This window comes from Carcharodon carcharias, chromosome 15, assembly GCF_017639515.1.
Source record: "Carcharodon carcharias isolate sCarCar2 chromosome 15, sCarCar2.pri, whole genome shotgun sequence".
Taxonomy (NCBI): Eukaryota; Metazoa; Chordata; class Chondrichthyes; order Lamniformes; family Lamnidae; genus Carcharodon; species Carcharodon carcharias.
Window position 1 is genome coordinate 109,621,979 of NC_054481.1, and position 19,790 is coordinate 109,641,768.

Below are 19,790 nucleotides of genomic sequence, written 5' to 3' on the forward strand. Positions count from 1 at the left end.
GAGCACTGAACATTCAGCATCAGAGAAAGGAAGGTCAGCTGGTATGGTGAATACATGGCAAGGGCTGGGATTATAAAACGGGATGGGGTCAGAGAGATGGGAAGGGTCCTGGATGGGCGTTGGTATCAATGAGTTGTTGGAGCTTGTGTTCCTCAGCACCTGAAAGAAAGAGACAAAGTTTCCTCTCTCAATGCATTTTCTGCTCTCACTGCATTCACTGCTCCCAATGCGGTCTCCTCTACAATGGAGAGCCAAACGCAGATTGGGTGACAGCTCTGCGGAACACCTTTGGTCTGTCCGCAAGTATGACCCAAGCCTTCCTGTCACTTGCCATTTCAACACACCATCCTGCTCTCATGCCCACACATCCATCCTTGGCCTGCTGCAATGTTCCTGTGAAGCTCAATGCAAACTGGAAGAACAGCACCTCATTTTCCAATTAGGTACCTCACAGCCTTCCAGACTTAACATTGAGTTCAACAACTTCAGATCATGAACTCTCCCCTCCATCCGCACCCCTTTTTTTATCCCCCTTTTCTTCAATACTCATTTTTTTCTACTTGTTTAAAATTCTTATTATTATTTTAAAACGTTACTTCCATTTTTATTCATTGTCTTATCCCCACCTTTAAGCCTATTTTCGATCTTTTTTCCCACCACCATCCCCTCCCCCCACTAGGGCCATCTGTCATTTGCTCATGTTGTTCTTTTCAGAGTGCTTATTCTGGTCTGGCTATTATTGCATTCTGCTTTCTACTCTTAATGTCACCATTAGCATCTCCTTTAGCCAGTACCACCACCATTAAAACCCCTAGACCTTTTCTATATGACATCTTTGGCAATCTCTCCTTTGCCTCCACCTTGCTGACCTACCAACTTCACCTGTTCGACCTCCCCCTTAAACAGTATATATTTCACCACATTTTACTTCTCTTTAGCCCTGAAGAACAGTCATACAGATTTAAAATGTTAACTCTGTCTTTTTCTCCACAGATGCTGCTGAGTTTTTCCAGCATTTTTTGTTTTTGTTTCAGATTTCCAGCATCCGCAGTATTTTGCTTTTATAATCAGAGCCACATTGACACTGGTTCTTTTGGCTGTTGTCTTTCTTGAGGGTGTTGACTCTTGCACTGTACATTTCTAAAGGCAATTCTGCTCATTCAATGGGCAGTGATCAGGACCACAAATCCTGGCTGATTTCCCACTTCCAATGACTCCAGGGTTAGAGAGAGAGGAAGTTAAGCAGGGATCCTGATCACTGTTCAGTGACCACTGAGTTAGAGAGAAGGGAAACCAGGGCTCCTGATCATTGTCCAGTGACCACCAGGTTACAGGGAGGGGAAACCAGGGTTCCTGATCACTGTCCAGTGACCACTGGGTTAGAGGGAGGGGAAACCGGGGCTCCTGATCACTGTCCAGTGACCACTGGGTTAGACAGAGGGGAAACTAACCAGGGCTCCTTATCACTGTCCAGTGACCACTGGGTTAGAGGGAGGGGAAACCAGGGTTCCTGATCACTGTCCAGTGACCACTGGGTTAGAGGGAGGGGAAACCGAGGCTCCTGATCACTGTCCAGTGACCACTGGGTTAGACAGAGGGGAAACTAACCAGGGCTCCTTATCACTGTCCAGTGACCACTGGGTTAGAGGGAGGGGAAACCAGGGCTCCCCATCAGTGTCTAGTGACCACTGGGTTTGAGGGAGAGGAAACCAAACAGGGTTCCTGATCACTGTCCAGTGACCACTGGGTTTGAGGGAGGGGAAGCCAGGGCTCCTGATCATTGTCCAGTGACCACTGAGTTAGAGGGGAAACCAGGGCCTCTGATCACTGCCCAGTGACCACTGGGTTAAAGGGAGTTTACATCTGCTCACTGGGCTGCAGTGATCAGGAGCAGGATTCCTGACCGATTTCTCTCCTCTCTCTAACCCAGGGGTCACTAGACAGTGATCAGGAGCAGGAAGCCTGGCCGATTTCCCCTCTCTCTAACCCAGGGTCACTGGACAATAGGGTCAGGGAGTCTGTCTGACTTTCTCTTTAGTCCAGGGATCATTGGACTGCAATCAGGAGCAAGAACCCTGGCTCACGGGACAACGACCAGGAGCAGAAAAACTAGTTGGTTTTGCTTCCCTCTGATCCAGGGATTACTGGATAGTGACGGGAGCAACAACACTTGCCTAAACGGAGGATTAGGACTCTTCCGACATGTGTGCAGAGTGTGCCGTTCAGTCTGTGCACGGTGTATACGTGATTGGGAGCAGTAACGGAATGAGCCTAGGAAGAGAGGCTGGTCTGTTTAAAGTGACGCGTCGTCCTATAGAAGGCGATGCTGTATCTCTGGGCCCAGTTTAAGTTCTGACAAGGAAAGTGGGAAGAAAGGACTGAGGGAGTGAATGCAGAAGCAAGGGCGGAGGCTGCCATGGATTGCACTCCAAGAGTTTGTTCGCTGTTTCTGGTCCTGCCGATCCTGACGCTGATTTCATTGTCCCAATTTTCTGATTGTCGAAGTGAAATACGGAAAAATCCGGTCCCGAAAGGTAATCCACGACTTTGGGGAGGGATAGAAGGAGACACTCGGGGGGTGTGGAGTAGAAGGGAGAGACAAGGAGGTGATAGAGGAAGGGGAGAGTGGAGGAGGAAGGGAGAGTGTAGAGGAGAGGGTAGGGGAGATGGGGACAGAAGGGGGTAGGGGACAGGAGGGGGTAGGGGAGAGGGGTGTGGTGGGGGGGTAGGGGAGAGGGGTGTGGTGGGGGGGTAGGGGAGAGGAGTGTGGTGGGGGGGTAGGGGAGGAGGGTAGTGGAGGAGAGGGTATGGGAGAAGGGGTGGTGAGGAAGGGAGGGGAGAGGGGGAGAGGAGGAAGGGAGGAGAGAGGGGAAGGGAGGGGGAGAAGGGGAAAGAGCGGAGAGGGGTAAGGGGAGGGGAGGAGAGGGGTAAGGGGAGAGGGGACTAGAGGAGGAGGAGGTGTCGGAGGAGGGGTAAGGGAGGAGAGGGGAGGAGAGGGTAAGGGAGGAGGAGTGGGGAGGAGAGATAGAGGAGGGGTAGGGGAGGAGAGGTGGAGGGGGTAGGGGGAGAGGTGGAGAGGGTAGGGGTGGAGGAGGAGGAGGGGTTAAGGGAGGAGAAGCAGGTAAATGAGGGGGATGGGAGAGGTGAGAAGGATGGAGGGAAGCCTCCGGGGGTGGGGTTAAAGGGGAGAGAGCGGGAGGAAGGTAAATGGGAGAATCCACGAGGAGGGGGTAAAGGGGAGAGACTTGGGGGCCACATGGATGAAATGCCAGAGGAGGGGATGCAAAAAAAGCCAATAAATGGAGACAGAAGTGTCTCGGTTCGTTAGAAAATAAACTGGGGTCTGCAGCAACTAAGGCGATGGCGGGGTAGCGGCGGCAGTGAGGGTGAATCTGTAGGGTTCAGCGCCGGAATGTTTATCTACACTGAACTTATGTTACATCTGCTGCTTGGTTTACAAATTTTTTGGGGGGATGGGTGGAGATGCTGACGTGGAAGGGCTGGGGGAGGGGAGCGGGGGGGAGCAGTTTTACAAAAGGCAGAGAGTGTGGAATGGGAGGGACCGAGTTGTAATAGAGTCGGGTCGGTGTTCAGCGTAGAAAGCAGCGATCAGCTTCTGTCTTTACCCTGAGGTTGTAGGTCCGGGATACCCATCATCGATTTCCTTCCAACTCGCCGAGACTCTGACTCCTGATGTTCCTGCAGCTAGTGGGATGTTTCCAGACCCGAACCCCGACAAGTGCAATTTTACTCAAGTCTCCCACGCTGTGACGGGATGTGATATTTGGGGGAACATTCATTAAAACTCTGCTTCTGCATATAATTTAAAAATGACATCTCCCCTCCACCAGCAGATTAACTCGAGATCAGGAGGTCATTTGCCCCAAACCCTGAACCACACCCTCCTTCCAGCAGTTCTAATTTTTAATGTATATTTGGAGAAGGAATGTTGTTTGAGATGGAGGGAGACCTTGAGAACAAGGTTGGACAAAGAGTGTCACCGGGCTGCTGGGGTGGGGTTTGGATTAATTGAGAGACTTTTAATTTTTCCATAATATCCTCTATTTTCATTTGATGAGAGGTTAGGATGACAGGCTGAGCAACCTCTGACTGTTGCCCTGCAGATTCCCATTCCTGCACCAAGTTTACTTCTGTGGTTCTAATGGTCCAAGGCTGGCTAATCTTGCTAAGAGTCGTGCAGAGTGGTTGCTTTTTCTATCGAAATAATTACTCAGCAAATGCTGTGGCAAGAATTCTGGAGTGGGCCACATTACTGGAGCCAGTGCCACTGAGCCAGCCTTGATAGATGATTTTGGAAGTAATTGGATTTAACAAATTGATCATTTTAAAAGAATTGAGGTAGGTTTTATCATGATAATAGCTCTTTGTGGTTGTGGGCTCCAGTATTAGATACTATACGGTTCTCTACTATATAATCTTTAGAGTGATCGACCTAAACAGAGCTGGTGTATTTGGTGACCACTTTGGTGTCTTCGGAGATGTCGTGTTTGGCCAATTCCCCTGCCAGTATGAGGCAGAAAGCGCTCTGGATCTCTCTGGCCGAGATGGTGTGTTTGTTGTATTGAATGAGGTGTGACGCCTCGGAGGCGATGCACTCGAAAATGTTGACAATGAAGGAATTCATAACACTCATGGCCTTGGTGGAGATCCTGGTGAAAGGGTGGAGCTGGGTCAGCACCCTGTATATGTAAATGGAATAGGTCTGCTTGCGAGATTTCCTCCACTTCTTGAGCAGCTTCTTGGTGACTTTAGTCAGTGACTACTTCAATGCCTTGTGTGACACACCCTCTTAACCGCAGCTGCCACCTCAGGCATTCCACTCAACCTGGACTAACTCAAGTCTGGGGTCATCTGACCTGGGGGTTGAAGGTCAGATAGCACATGTTGGAGCCTGTCTTGAGTTCAGGCATTGCAGATGTGTTCATGTTAGGAAAATGTGTTATCAATAAAATTAGCTCAGCTACAATGTCGGTGGCCTGTGTGTATCATTAAAAAAAAGCAAGATGTGGTGTCAGAAGTAAAAAAAAACACGACAATGGAGGTCCTGAAACTGCCGGCAGAGCTTAGTTTGGAGAGCAATCTCACCGAAAACAGGAGGAGGTTCCAGCAGCGATTCGAGCTGTACTTCACAGCGACGGACAGTGATAAAAGAGACCCTCAGGTATAGTCTTCTCTCTTTCTTCACGTAGCATGGGAAGAAGCCCCAGAAGTCTATAACACATTCACATTTGAAAGTGATGAGAAATGAAATGACTTGAAAGAAATGGCAAAATTTGAAGCCTACTGCAGTCCTAAGAAAAACATCATGTATGAAAGATACTGATATTTATTACGTCCACACAAGGCAGTGACAATATTAGTAAGTAAATGAGCTGAGGAAACAAACTAAATTGTGTGAATTTGGAGGGCTTGCAGAATCACTCATCTGAGATAGAATACTTTGTGGGATCGCAAATGACTCTCTGAGAAAATGGCTTTTAAGAGAAGGTGATCTCATGCTGGAGGAAGCAATAAATATCTGCAGGGCGGCAGAGACAACCAAATGCCAGATTAAACAGATGACAGAAGATGATAAGCCACACACGGTCAAGCAGTTAGATGCAGTTAAACAGAAACAGCCTTGGGAAAGAACAAATAGTCAGCCTGAAGTTAAAAAGAACAAAACTGTTATTAAAACATTTAAGCGCAGCCGATACAGAACAGAGCATTTACCATGTAGATGTCCAGCCTATGGAAGGCATTGTAAGAATTATGATAAACTAAATCATTTTGCTAAGATGTATAAATCGAAGAAAGTGCACATGATTGCAGATGATAACACAGACATTGAAACTGAACTTTTCATTGGTGCAATAACAACAAATTCCAAAGAAGACGAATGGAAGGTTGATTTAAAAATTGCCAACATGATGATGAATTTCAAGCTTGACAGATGCACAAGCAAATGTCATTCCCATAAGCCTGTATCGTAAGATAAGCAAAGAAAAACAGCTAACTAAAACAACAATGAAGCTGTCTACTTATACAGGTGAAAAAACTGCTGTAGAAGGCAAATGCACACGTAAAGTGAACTACAAAAAACAGTCTCGAGCATTTCCATTCGTAGTGGTGAAAACTGATGCAAAACCTATTCTTGGAATCAAAGCTGGTGAAAATCTGAAGCTAATCAAGAGACTAATGACTGTCATCACTGATGACATCCTGAGCAAGTGTAAAGATGTGTTCCAGGGAATTGGCTGCCTAAAAGGAGAACACATAATTGCGATTGACGAAACTTGACACCAAAAATACACCTGCCCAGGAAAATACCATTAATGCTGAGAGTTGGACTGAAAGCAGAGTTGGACAGATTGGAGAAACTTCACATCATCAAGAAAATTGAAGAACTGACAAAGTGGGTTAATCCAATTCTAGTTGTAGAAAATTCAGATGGGAACCTGCGAGTCTGTCTGGATCCTAGAGACCTAAACCAGGCAGTACAAAGAGAGCATTACCAGCTGCCCACAGTAGAAGAGATCACATGTAAGCTAGCTGATGCTAAATACTATTCAGTCTTGGATGCGAGTTCAGGCTTCTGGCAGGTCAAGCTGGATGAACACAGATCCTATCTCTGTACTTTCAACACACAACATGGGCGATACAGATTTTTACGCTTACCTTTTGGTATTAATACAGTTCCGGAGGTGTTCCACAGAACAGTGAAGCAGCTGTTTGAAGGGTTAGAGGGTATGGAAACCTATATCGATGATGTGCTGGTCTGAGAGCCTCACAAAAAGAACACAACCACTGACTGAGGCAGGTGTTGGCCAGAGCTAGAGAAAGGAACCTTAAGTTGAAGAAGGAAAAGTGCAAATTATGTCTTAATGAAATTAAATACTTGGGATATGTGCTAACAAGTAAGGGACTGAACCCAGACCAGAGCAAAATCAAAACAGTCATGAACATGCCACCTCCAGAATGTAAGAAAGACTTGGAGAGGTTTTTGGGAATGGTGACCTATCTTGGAAATTCATTCCAAACATGTCAGACCTGCCAGCATGTCTCAGAGAACTTCTACAAAATGATGTGGAATGACACTAGGAACAAAGTCACCAGGAAGCTTTGATCAGTCTGAAGAGAACACTGACCCAGGCGCCAGTGTTAAAGTATTACGCTGTCAGTCAGGTGGTCAAGATCTCAGTGGATGCTTCAAAGACTGGTCTGGGAGCTGTTCTTTTGCATATGAGGCACCAGTGGCATACGCTTCAAAGGCGATGACTGAAACACAGCAGCAGTATGCCCAAATAGAGGAAGAAATGCTAGCAATTGTGTTTGACCTAGAACGCTTCCACCAGTTTGTCTATTGCACAGATGTGGAGGTAGAGTCTGATCATAAGCCTTTGGAAGCTATACTTAAAAAGCTCCTGAGCTGTGCACCAGAAAGAATCCACAGATTACTAATGTGTCTGCAGAAGTACTGGGTCAGAGTTAAATACAAACTGGGCAAGGAAATGTACATCACAGACACTCTGTCACATGCAAAGCTACCCATCACGGAGGAAGACGATAAAGAAACGAAAGCACAGGTTCACATGTTGAAAAAGAACTTACCTGTGGTTGTAACCAAACTAGATGGGATCAGGGAAGTGAGCAAGAATGATGCCACCCTGAGAAAACTGCAGCAGATTGTGAAAACTGGCTGACTCACACATCGGAGTGGAGCCCCTTCTGCTGTTCAAGACTACTGGAACTTTGCGAGGAACTTCATGTAGCAGAAAGAATACTTTTCAAGGAAGAGATGATCGTAATTCCTGCAACATTCAGAAAAGAAATGCTGCAGCGCATACATGAAAATCACCTCAGCATAGAAATATGCAGGAGAAGAGCTTGAGATGTAATGTATTGGCCTGGAATGGGAGCACAAATCGGGTGAATGTGTGTGCAGTGTGCCAAAAGTATAATAAGTCACAACAAAACAAACCACATCAACCTTACGGTGTTCCAGAGAGGCCCTGGCAGAAAATTGGAGTGGACCTGTTCATATTTGAGTACCTACTAGCAGTAGATTATTACTCAAAGTCTTTTGAGTCTGTGCTACTGAGAAATGAAGGTAAGAGCATCATTTATAATCAATCATTTATAACCAATTTTTGCTTGCCACGGCATACCTGAAGTGCTCATCTCAGATAACAATCTGCAACTCTCAGGCACTGAGTTTCGCAAATTTGCACAGGACTGGGAGTTTTGCCACACTACGTCAAATCCCAAATATCCACAATCCAGTGGAATGGTGGAACGTACCATACAGACCTTAAAACAACTGTTCAAGAAAGCAAAGGCGGACGGCTCTGCTGGATTTCAGGAATATTCCATTGGAGGGCATTGGATCATCTCCAGCACAGCTCCTGATGGGGAAAAGACTAAGAACAAAGCTTCCAACTGTGCTCCAACTGGCATTCCCACAGCCAGTGAGCTACAGTGTGCAGGACCTGCTCAAACTGAGACAGCAGAAGCAGAAATAGCACTTTATTCAATGCGCCCAACCTCTGCCTGATCTGAATGTGGGAGTGACAGTGGGGAATTCAGCATGAAGGGATCTGGAATCCTGCTGTTGTCACAGGAATCACAGGTGAACCAAGGTTTTACATAGTACAGACTCCAAATGGATAACAGAACAGGAGAAACTTGGAATTCTTGCGGAAAAGAAATGAAACGTAACCCTGCTCTGAACAGAAAGTGTAGCTGAAGGTCAAAAACCAGAATCCACCAGTGAAACAACAGATAACCAGACAAAGCCTGAGAGCCCTGAAAACTATCCAAGCTGCGATAGTGACACAAAGCTGGAGAAGGCCCCATGTCTTTCAAAATCACCCCTGTCACCATTCAGAATGTCTAGTGGAAGAATTGTAAAAAAAACAGAAATGAGTAAAAGACAAAGCAGACTGATCAAAACAGAGTGAGACTTTGTGTACTTGAGTTGTATAAAAGTTTTTTTTTAAAAAGGAAATGTCAAGATAATAGTTGATTGTGGTTGTGGACTCCAGTATTATTTACTATATGGTACTCTGTACTATATATGGGTCACCTGCAAATATGTGTTCATGTTAGGAAAATGTGTTATCAATAAAGTTAGCTCAGCTACAATGTCAATGGCCTGTGTGCATCATTAAATAAAGAAACAAGAAAAAAGACAAGCTCAGAGAAATGTTGGGTCTGAATGAATGGATTCCTAGTATATGAGCTCATGCTACACTAGGCTGGACTTTGAGGAGAAGTGGGTCTGACTGGGAGACAACCTCAAGTTACCACAGAGAAAGTCACTGGGCGTGGGCCCCGATCTCTCCTCATGAATATGTTTGGGGATCTTCATTGCTTTTAGACTTTTCCTGCAGAAACCAACATCATAGCCAACTGAGTATAAATGTGAAGTCTAATGTACATAAAAAATGTAAATACAAGAGACGCCTGTTTGTCTGAACAAATACAAACTCCATCAACAGGTCTGCTCATCAGTCCTGCACTGCAATCTTTCCCAAATCAGCCTCTACATGTATAATTTCTGTTTAAGGGAACACTGGGCTCAGCAACAGCTCAGTGGGTAAGCACCCTGACCTCTGAGGAGGAAAATTGTGGGTTCAAGATCCATCCCAGCAAATGGATCTTGAAATCCAGGTTGATATACCTCTGTGCAGTACTGAGGGATTGCTGCCATGTTTCGGATGAGATGTGAAACTGAGGCTCCTGTATTCTCAGGTGGATGTTAAAGATCCTATGGCACTATTTGAAGAAAAGCAAATGAGTTGTCTCCAATGTCCTGGCAAATATTTATCCCTCAACCAACATCAGAACAGGTTACCTGGTCATTATCAAATGCTGCTTGAGACTTTGCTGTGCACAGTTTGGTTGCCATGTTTCCTATATGATAACAATGACTACACTTCAAAAGATTACTTAATTGGCTGTCAACTGCTTTGTAATACTTTGAGGTTGTGAAAGGCACTATAGAAATGCGAGTTTTCTTTTCCTGTGAGTTACAATGGGGAGGGTATGGGTTGTGAGTTGGTGTTTGTGCGTTAGAGTGGGGGGGTATGGGTTAGGAATTGATGACTGTAGGTTGCAGAGGGGAGGGCGTGGATTATTTTTGTTATTCGTTCATGGGATGTGGGCGTCGCTGGCTAGGCTAGCATTTATTGCCCATCCTTAATTTCCCTTGAGAAGGCAGCAGTGGACTGCCTTCTTGAAGCGCTGTAGTCCATGTGGTGTAGGTACACCCACAGTGCTGTTTGGGAGAGAATTCCAGGATTTTGACCCAGTGACAGTGAAGGAACAGTGATATATTTCCAAGTCAGGATGGTGAGTGACTTGGAAGGGAACTTCCAGGTGGTGGTGTTTCCATGTGTCTGCTGCCCTTGTCCTTCTAAATGGTAGAATTGTGGGTTTGGAAGGAGCTGTCTAAAGAGCCTTGGTGAGTTCCTGCAGTGCATCTTGTAAATGGCACACATTGCTGCCACTGTGCGTTGGTGGTGGAGGAAGAGAATGTTTGTGGATGGGGTGCCAATCAAGTGGGCTGCTTTGTCCTGGATGGTGTCAAGATTCTTGAGTGTTGTTGGAGCTGCACTCATCGAGGCAAGTCGAGAGTATTCCATCACACTCCTAACTTGTGCCTTGTAGATGGTAAACAGACTTTGGGGAGACAAGATGAGTTGCTCGCCACAGGATTCTGACCTTCTGACCTGCTCTTGTAGTTACAGTATTTATATGGCTAGTCCAGTTCAGTTTCTGGTCAATGGTAACCCCCAGAATGTTGATAGTGGGGATTCAGTGATGGTAATGCCATTGAATGTCAAGGGCCAATGATTAGATTCTCTCCTGTTGGAGATGATGTTAGCCTGGCACTTGTGTGGTGCGAAGGTTACTTGCCACTTGTCAGCCCAAGCCTGGATATTGTCCTGGTCTTGCTGCATTTAGACATGGACTGCTTCAGCATCTGAGGAGTCAGGAATGGTGCTGAACATCGTGCAATCATCAGCGAACATCCCCACTTATGATCTTATGATGGAATGAAGGTGAAGGTGGTTGGGCCAAGGACACTACCCTGAAGAACTCCTGCAGTGATGTCCTGGAGTTGAGATGATTGACCTCCAACAACCACAGCCATCATCATTTGTGCTAAGTTTGACTCCAACCAGCGGAGAGTTTTCCCCCTGATTTCCATTGATTCCAGTTTTGCTAGGGCTCCTTGATGCCACACTCAGTCAAATGCTGCCTTGATGTCAAGGGCAGTCACTCTCACCTCACCTCTGGAGTTTAGCTCTTTTGTCCATGTTTGAACCATGGCTGTAATGAGGACAGGACCTGAGTGACCCAAACTGGTCAGTGAGCAGGTAATTGCTAAGCAAGTGCCACTTGACAGCACTGTTGATGACTCCTTCCATCATTTTACTAATGGTCGAGAATATACTGATGAGGCAGTAATTGGCCAGGTTGGATTTGTCCTGCTTTTTGTGTACAGGACATAAATGGGCAATTTTCCACATTGCCAGTGTTGTAACTGTACTGGAACAGCTTGGTTAGGGGCACAGCAAGTTCTGGAGCACGTCTTCATTATTTTTGCTGGATCATTGTCAGGGCCCATAGCCTTTGCTGTATCCAGTGCCTTCAGCCATTTCTTGATATCATGTGGAGCGAATCAAATTGGCTGAAGACTGGCATCTGCTATGCTGGGGACCTCTGGAGGAGGCCAAGTTGGATCATCCACTTGGTACTTGTGGCTGAAGATTGTCACAATTGCTTCAGCTTTATTTTTTGCACTGACGTACTGGGCTCCCCTATCATTGAGGGTGGGGATGTTTGTGGAGCCTCCTCCTCTGGTGAGTTGTTTAATTGTCCATCACCATTCATGACTGGATGTGGCAGGACTGCAGAGCTTAAATCTGATCTGTTGGTTGTGGAATCACTTAGCTCTGTCTATCGCTTGCTGCTTATGCTGTTTTGGCATGCAAGTAGTCCTGTGTTATAGCTTCGCCAGATTGAAACCCCATTTTTAGGTATGCTTGATGCTGCTCCTGGCATGCCCTCCTGCAATCTTCATTGAACCCAAGTTCATCCCCTGGCTTGGTGGTAATGGTAGAGTGGGGGATATGCCGGGCCATGAGGTTACAGATTATGGTTGAGTACAGTTCTGCTGCTGCTGAAGGCCCACAGTGCCTCATGGATGACCAGTCTTGAGTTGATAGATCTTTTCGAAATCTATCCCATTCAGCATGGTGGTAGTGCCACACAACAGCTCTCCCAATTTTGGCACAAGCCCCCAGATGTTAATAAGGAGGATTTTGCAGGGTTATCTGAGAGTTTGCCATTGTCATTTCTGGTGCCAAGGCTGATGCTGGGTGATCCATCTGGTTTCATTCCTTATCCAATTTTCTGTAGCGGATTGATACAACCGAGTGGCTTGCGAGGCCATTTCAGAGGGCAGTTAAGAGTCAATCACACTGCTGTGGGTCTGGATCAAATGTAGGCCAGACATGGTAAGGACAGCAGATTTCCTTCCCTAGAGGGCATTAATGAACCAGATGGGTTTATGTAACAATCGGCAATGGTTTCACGGTCATCATTAGACTTTTAATTCCAGATTTTTATTGAATTTAAATTTCACCATCTGCCCTGGGTATATGGATTGCTAGTCCAGTGACAATACCACAATGCCACTGCCTCCCTGAATTCGTGTCTGTGGGTTACAGTGGGGGGTGAGGGGGTGGGTGGTGTGGGCTGTGAGCTGGTGTCTGTGGGTTACAGAGGTGAGGGTGTGGGTTGTGGGGAGGGTGTGGGTTGTGAGTTGGTGTTTGGATTACAGTGGGGAAGGTGTGGGCTGTGAATTGATATCTGTGGATTACAATGGGGAAGGTGTGGGATGTCAGTCAGTGTGTGTAGATTACAGTGGGGAAGGTGTGGGCTGTGAATTGGTGTCCCTCTGTTACAAACTCACCTTTTTGTTGTTTTCTGCAGAAAATCTCCTGGTTTTCACTGTCGCCACAAAAGAGACAGACGGTTTCAAGCGATTCATGAGATCTGCAAACTTCTTCAATTACACAGTTAAGGTGACATGATTTGTAACCAATTATTCATCAACAAACACTAACAGCCAATGAGAACAGATAAGCAACTGATGTCAGCGGTCAACTCAGCTGGTTAATAATGCAAAATGTTGCTCTGTCAAATTTACACCTGCTTGGCTAACTTAGGGTGTTATTTCTTTTAGCATAACAGTGTTATTTGTATAAAGTTTCTAATCAGATGGTCAATATTTTGACAACAAGAGGCTGTTGCCAACCCAGCCGCTCACTCAGTTTTTAAGGTTCTGATTGGCTCGTTTGCTCTCATTGAATGTCCTTGGATATGAGGTTGGGAAAGGAATATTTTCGAGACTATCACATCAATGTTGGATAAACCCTGGCTCTGAACACAGGATCTGTTAGGTTCAGCTGGCTGAGGGGTGTGCAAAATGCTGGGAGCAGGGATTTAACTTTTAAAGGGCAGTAATGTGTGTTGCCAATAAGGAAATCTCAGCCAGGCTATTAAGAAACCACAGGCACACTGAGGAATCACTAGCTAATTTATCACCTTATGTGCTGAACACAGGCCACATCTCTATTGGAGCAAAATACAATACTTCAAAACTCAATCCTTACATCCTCTGCCCTCCAACCATGGATCACAAATAAAAGAAAGCTCAGACACCCCACTGCCTTGACAGATGATATATAAAAGGCCTAACAAAAACAGAGTCAGAATACCTTAGCTGACCTCTGCTCAGCACTGAATCCCTGCTCCTAATAAGCAGGATAGGTCATTCGTGGGCCTGGCATTTGAAGGCAATTTAATCTTTGCCTTGTCCCAGCTCTGGACAGGTACAGTCTGGTAGTGTCGGGTTCTTTCAGCACAGGGTGGGGCTATAACTGTTGAAGTTGTTCCTCTTTGTGTTTCTAGGTATTGGGTCTGGGTGAAGAGTGGACAGGTGGAGATGTGACAAAAACCTCAGGGGGCGGCCAGAAAGTACGGATTCTCAAGCAAGCCCTGAAATCGTATGCCACCGAAAAGGAACTGGTTATCCTGTTTGTGGACAGGTACAGTCTGGTAGTGTGGGGTTCTCCCAGTACAGGGTGGGGCTATGAGGTTCTCCCAACACAGGGTGGAGTTGCAAGGTTCTTCCAACATGGGATAAGATCCAAAACAAAAACAGAATTACCTGGAAAAACTCAGCAGGTCTGGCAGCATCGGCGGAGAAGAAAAGAGTTGACATTTCGAGTCCTCATGACCCTTCAACAGAACTAGGTGAATCCAAGGAAGGGTTGAAATATAAGCTGGTTTAAGGTGTGTGTGTGTTGGGGGGGGGGGGGCAGTTGGGTGGGGGGAGAGAAGTGGAGGGGGGTGGTGTGGTTGTAGGGACAAGCAAGCAGTGATAGAAGCAGATCATCAAAAGATGTCACAGACAACAGAACAAAAGAACACATAGGTGTTGAAGGTGATATTATCTAGACGAATGCGCTAATTAAGAATGGATGGTAGGGCACTCAAGGTATAGCTCTAGTCGGGGTGGGGGGAGCATAAAAGATTTAAAAATATTTAAAAATAATGGAAATAGGTGGGAAAAGAAAAATCTATATAATTTATTGGAAAAAAACAAAAGGAAGGGGGAAGAAACAGAAAGGGGGTGGGGATGGAGGAGGGAGTTCAAGACCTAAAGTTGTTGAATTCAATATTCAGTCCGGAAGGCTGTAAAGTGCCTAGTCGGAAGATGAGGTGTTGTTCCTCCAGTTTGCGTTGGGCTTCACTGGAACAATGCAGCAAGCCAAGGACAGACATGAGGGCAAAAGAGCAGGGTGGAATGTTAAAATGGCAAGCGACAGGGAGGTTTGGGTCATTCTTGCAGACAGACCACAGGTGTTCTGCAAAGCGGCCGCCCAGTTTACGTTTGGTCTCTCCAACCTGCTCTCTTGCCCACATGTCTGTCCTTGGCTTGCTGCATTGTTCCAGTGAAGCCCAACGCAAATTGGAGGAACAACACCTCATCTTCCGACTAGGCACTTTACAGTCTTCCGGACTGAATATTGAATTCAACAACTTTAGGTCTTGAACTCCCTCCTCCATTCCCACCCCCTTTCTGTTTCTTCCCCCTTCCTTTTGTTTTTTCCAATAAATTATATAGATTTTTCTTTTCCCACCTATTTCCATTATTTTAAAATATTTTAAAATCTTTTATGCTCCCCCCACCCCAACTAGAGCTATACCTTGAGTGCCCTACCATCCATTCTTAATTAGCACATTCGTTTAGATAATATCACCAACTTCAACACCTATGTGTTCTATTGTTCTGTTGTCTGTGACATCTTTTGATGATCTGCTTCTATCACTGCTTGCTTGTCCCTACAATAACACCACCCCCCTCGACTTCTCAACACCCACCGCACCCCCCCCCCCCCCCACACACACACACACACACACACACACACACACACAGCTTAAATCAGCTTATATTTCACCCCTTCCTTGGATTCACCTAGTTCTGTTGAAGGGTCATGAGAACTCAAAACGTCAACTCTTTTCTTCTCCACCGATGCTGCCAGACCTGCTGAGTTTTTCCAGGTAATTCTGTTTTTGTTTTGGATTTCCAGCATCCGCAGTTTTTTGTTTTTATATATATATTTATGGGATAAGATCCTTCTGTCCTCCCAAGTGTGTAAAAGATCCCAGAGTACTATTCTGAAGAAGAGCATGAAAGTCCACCACAGTGTCCTGGTCCATATTTATCCTTCAACCAACATCACTAGAACAAATCATCTGCTTATCATCACATTGTTGTTTGTGGGAACTTGCTGTGTGCAAATTAGTTGCCATGTTTCCTCCATTACAACAGTGACTGCACTTCAAAACCAGTTAGAGACACCCTGAAGTATTGAAAGGTGCTATATAAATGCACTTCTTCCTTTCTTTCACTGCCCAATCTTGTAATGTTTTGCAGCTATGATGTGATATTTGCTTCAGGGCCTGAAGAATTACTGAAGAAGTTTCATCAGGCAAAACACAAATTGGTCTTTGGTGCCGAGGCCTTTATTTGGCCCAGTCGCCACCTTGAAATCCAGTACCCTCATGTCCGTGAAGGCAAACGATTCCTCAATTCTGGAGGTGAGTTTCAGTGTTTGTGCTATACAAAATTCAGCCCCTTGAGTGTAACAGCATGGTGTAAGGTTTGATTTGCATCTCTATGTAAAGCAGCTTGTGTTTAACGCCATGAATGTGCCTCCATAAAACAACTTGTGTACATACTCGAGTTTCTACATTTGAATGAGCTTATGTATGTTTTGTGTATATATATATTTAATATTTGTATATATATATATATTTTTTTTTATGTGTGTCTGCATTCATTTGTATCTGGCTTCAAGTGCGTGTTCACATGGTTGTATCCGTGCATATTTAAAGCAGCTCTGTGCTACTTTGTTCCAATCCCTCTATAATATTTGCTGGAGGTAGGATCAGGATTACAGTGCAAGGGAATGGTGCAACTTCAAAAATATTTTGGGAAATTTCAGGATTTATTGGCTTTGCTCCGAATGTTTACCAGCTTGTGGAACCCTGGGATCTACAGGACAAAGATGATGATCAACTCTTCTACACAAAAACATACCTGGATCCGGAGAAGAGGGTAAGGAACAGGAAGAAATGCTGAAAGTGTTGTAATGGTGTTGATCACAGAACATGTCTGTTAAGGAAGTCTTCATAATCTTCTGTATGTTAAGACAGCAAGTCTTTATTAACTACTTGTAACTATACACAATAAAGGGTACAGGCAAGGAGCTATCCCCATGTCTAAGTCTTAACATGTCTCTGGCCAACACCTCACTGACCCTAGCTCTGGGTCATGTGCCTTTTTACATCACTATGTAGGTGGTACTGTACTCAGTTCCACATTAATCCTGTAAAAATCAGAACCATATACTACATAAGCTTTTAACCCAAAGATATGGAGTTACATGAGTTTACTTCAAGTCTTACATTATTATAAGTCTTCTGCATTTACCTTATTGTTACAGCCTTAATGCTATTCCAACATTATTGCTATTACAGCATTAGCATTAACAACATTCTCACTACCCCATCTCCCTTCAAGTCCTTGAAGTTAGAGGTTCAGGTGGTCTGGAGGCCTTATAACCCTTCCATATCTTGTTTGCCATTCTGTCGGGAGAGTGGCAGGCTCTGTTGTTCTGGTTCTTGTCGTTGGCTTTGACGTTGGACTGGCATTTGGGTATGCTTTCAATCTTTTCTTCCATTGCTTAATGTTGATCCACGCCCGGTTAGTTTGGCTGTTGCATTGATCCATGGTTGCTATTATTCTCGATCATTTCTTGTGGGGTGGACTAACATGGTATTCGTCTCCTTGGCACTGCTTTTTCTTCTTTCTTTGAGTAGACCATCTTAAAATCCTCTGAGGCTGAGGAAGAGCATTCCTGTGGTGAGAAGGTGGTTTAGTGGTATGCTCACCTGTGTTTTGTTGTCGATGGTGAGAGACTTGTACCAGGTTCCAGCATCCCTCGTGGTTGTGGCATGCTGGCTGGAAGTTGTAGTATGTGCACAGTGGTTGCTGTGTCAACCAGCCGTACCATCATCGTAGTTGGAAGTAGAGGCTTCTCAGACTGCTGATCATTCTATGGTACCATTTCCACCGGAGGAGTGACGGTAATTTCATGGGCAATAAGTTGGTCTGACCATTGGGGGCTTTCCAGAACCTGGAATGACAATGAACAAAGTTGCACCGCAAAGAAAAAAGAGAGATTGATGGTGAAATACGACTCTGAATCCTTTAGAGCTTGAGTACTCAGGACTGCGCTGTTCTGGCTGGATAATGACAGTGGTAGTCTCGACATCCTCCGCTGTCTGGAGGAGATCCAGGGTGACCTAGGCACCCCTGCTCAAGAGAGAAAAAGGCTGGTTACGGATGGTGTACATCAGCTCATAGCTGCCCCATGTTGTATTCTCTCTACTGATCAGCTTTTTCTTGGCAGAGTATAATTCCTCTGTGCAACCTTTCAAGCCCACATTCTGTAATTGCGCTTCTTCCAATTGTTTTTGAAAGACCTCACACTCTTTAGTGAGAACTTCTACCATCACTTGCCATTATTAGTTCTTGATTCTTCATGTACCTCTTTTTGAATGTAATGTTTTTCCAAGGTTCCTTCCAAATGCGCAACTGTTTCCTTCAGTGCTGTAGCCTCATTTTTGTACCTCTCTGCTTACTTCTGGAAAAGTGTACATTCCTGAGCCATCTCTGAAAACTAGTTCATCAGTTCTTTCAGAGTGGCAATAAATTCATTTTGTTTCACTTTATAATCTTCCCAAGGGACAAACTTGGACCTGAGGCATCCTAATAGCATATGAAGGTCCTTCAGCAGGTTTTCCTTTTCATTGTGAAGCTCAAGTACTTCATCTTGAGGTTTCATGTATTGTACCAGAGTCTCATTGAGTTTGCTCTGCTGTTTTGCCATTCTCCTGTTCAAGGTATTCTTTATTCTGTCATGTTGCTGAAGGGTAATGGACTGCTTTTGAGTCTGATCCTGAAGGACAATTAGCTGCTCTTTCTTCTTCAGCTCTTCTCTTCCCACTTTGCATATCAGGGTATAGCTTTGTCATTGCTGATAGCTCCAGTGCAGCTTTTCTGAAGTAGCATTCAACATCTTTTTCAACTCCTCGTGTATTTCCAGGGGCACGTATTGGTTCACCAAAGAATCTTTCAAAGCAATGAGCTCTGTAAGTGCCTTCCTTGTTTACTGTCATGCCTGGCTGTATTTCAGGTTGAGTTCTTCCAACTAAGCTTTAAGACAAACATTCTTTGATTGTACTTCTGCTTTTTCTTGATCTGCCTGCTGCAGGGCTTTTTCCTTGTTGCCCACTACTTGTTGCCAGTACAATTCTGGAAATGTGACAACATCTTCAAAAAGGATATCATTTAGAACTTCAGCCTCAGGTTCCCCATAAAGATATATTACTGGAGCTTCTGGAGAGTTCTGTGCCTCTCTGGTGCCCTTGTATGGTTTGTTTGGATGCTGCTATTTGCCTTTTCCTCGCTTTGTTGGGGATTTTTTATGCCTGTTTTTAGCTCTGAACTCCCCTCAGCTTGAAGATTAAAATATTCATCAAAGGCTGTTAATAGTCCTTCAAGGCTCGTTATGGATTCATCAATGCCTTGCACCAGGACAACATGATTAGCAATATCATCAAACCAGGAATAAAAGGCAATAATCTGGTCTTCCTCTGATTTTATTTTTTCTGGGACCTGGTGTACTCAAGTAACATGAGATGTTGCTTCTCAAGAATGCCAAATATCCTGTTGGATTTGGCCCGGGGTTGGTCCAAACCGATGTGGTAAGTTGGATTTTTGATCCATGGTGATTTCATATTTCCCCTGCAGTCACTGCCTTACATGTTGTTGCCCATTTAAGAACGGCTGCAGGGTTACCACTTTTCTTCTTCCTACTTATCAACAATTACGGCTTTAAATGTCATTACCCTTTTGAGAATGGCTGTGAAGGAACTGTTTTTATTCTTCATAATGGCTCTGCAGCTGCCGTTTTTTTTCTTGGATCTTACCACACTTTGTTGGGTTCAGCGGGTTCCCGCTGTGATTGTAGGCTGTTCTTAAGCTTATCAACTGTTTAACTTAAAAGAAAACAGTTAAGCTAATAGTGTTTGCCAGTAATTTGCTCCTCTGAGCTTTGGGGATCGATTTCAAGACGATT

The 19,790-nt window shown here is 45.0% G+C and overlaps 1 protein-coding gene across 3 annotated transcripts in view; it reads left to right on the forward strand.

Moving 5' to 3' along the window:
* The first annotated feature begins 2,147 nt into the window (after positions 1 to 2,147).
* The window catches only part of plod1a (procollagen-lysine, 2-oxoglutarate 5-dioxygenase 1a), a 40,059-nt gene continuing 22,416 nt past the window's right edge, over positions 2,148 to 19,790 (forward strand). Inside the window, exons 1-5 of one of the 3 annotated variants that reach the window (XM_041206425.1) lie at positions 2,148 to 2,534; positions 13,006 to 13,097; positions 13,987 to 14,123; positions 16,019 to 16,182; positions 16,590 to 16,702. In XM_041206425.1, coding sequence (XP_041062359.1) covers positions 2,417 to 2,534; positions 13,006 to 13,097; positions 13,987 to 14,123; positions 16,019 to 16,182; positions 16,590 to 16,702 — 624 coding nt within the window. In that variant the 5' untranslated portion in view covers positions 2,148 to 2,416. The remainder of the gene's footprint in view (positions 2,535 to 13,005; positions 13,098 to 13,986; positions 14,124 to 16,018; positions 16,183 to 16,589; positions 16,703 to 19,790) is intronic. The other 2 variants (XM_041206423.1, XM_041206424.1) reach the window with 2 other exon arrangements.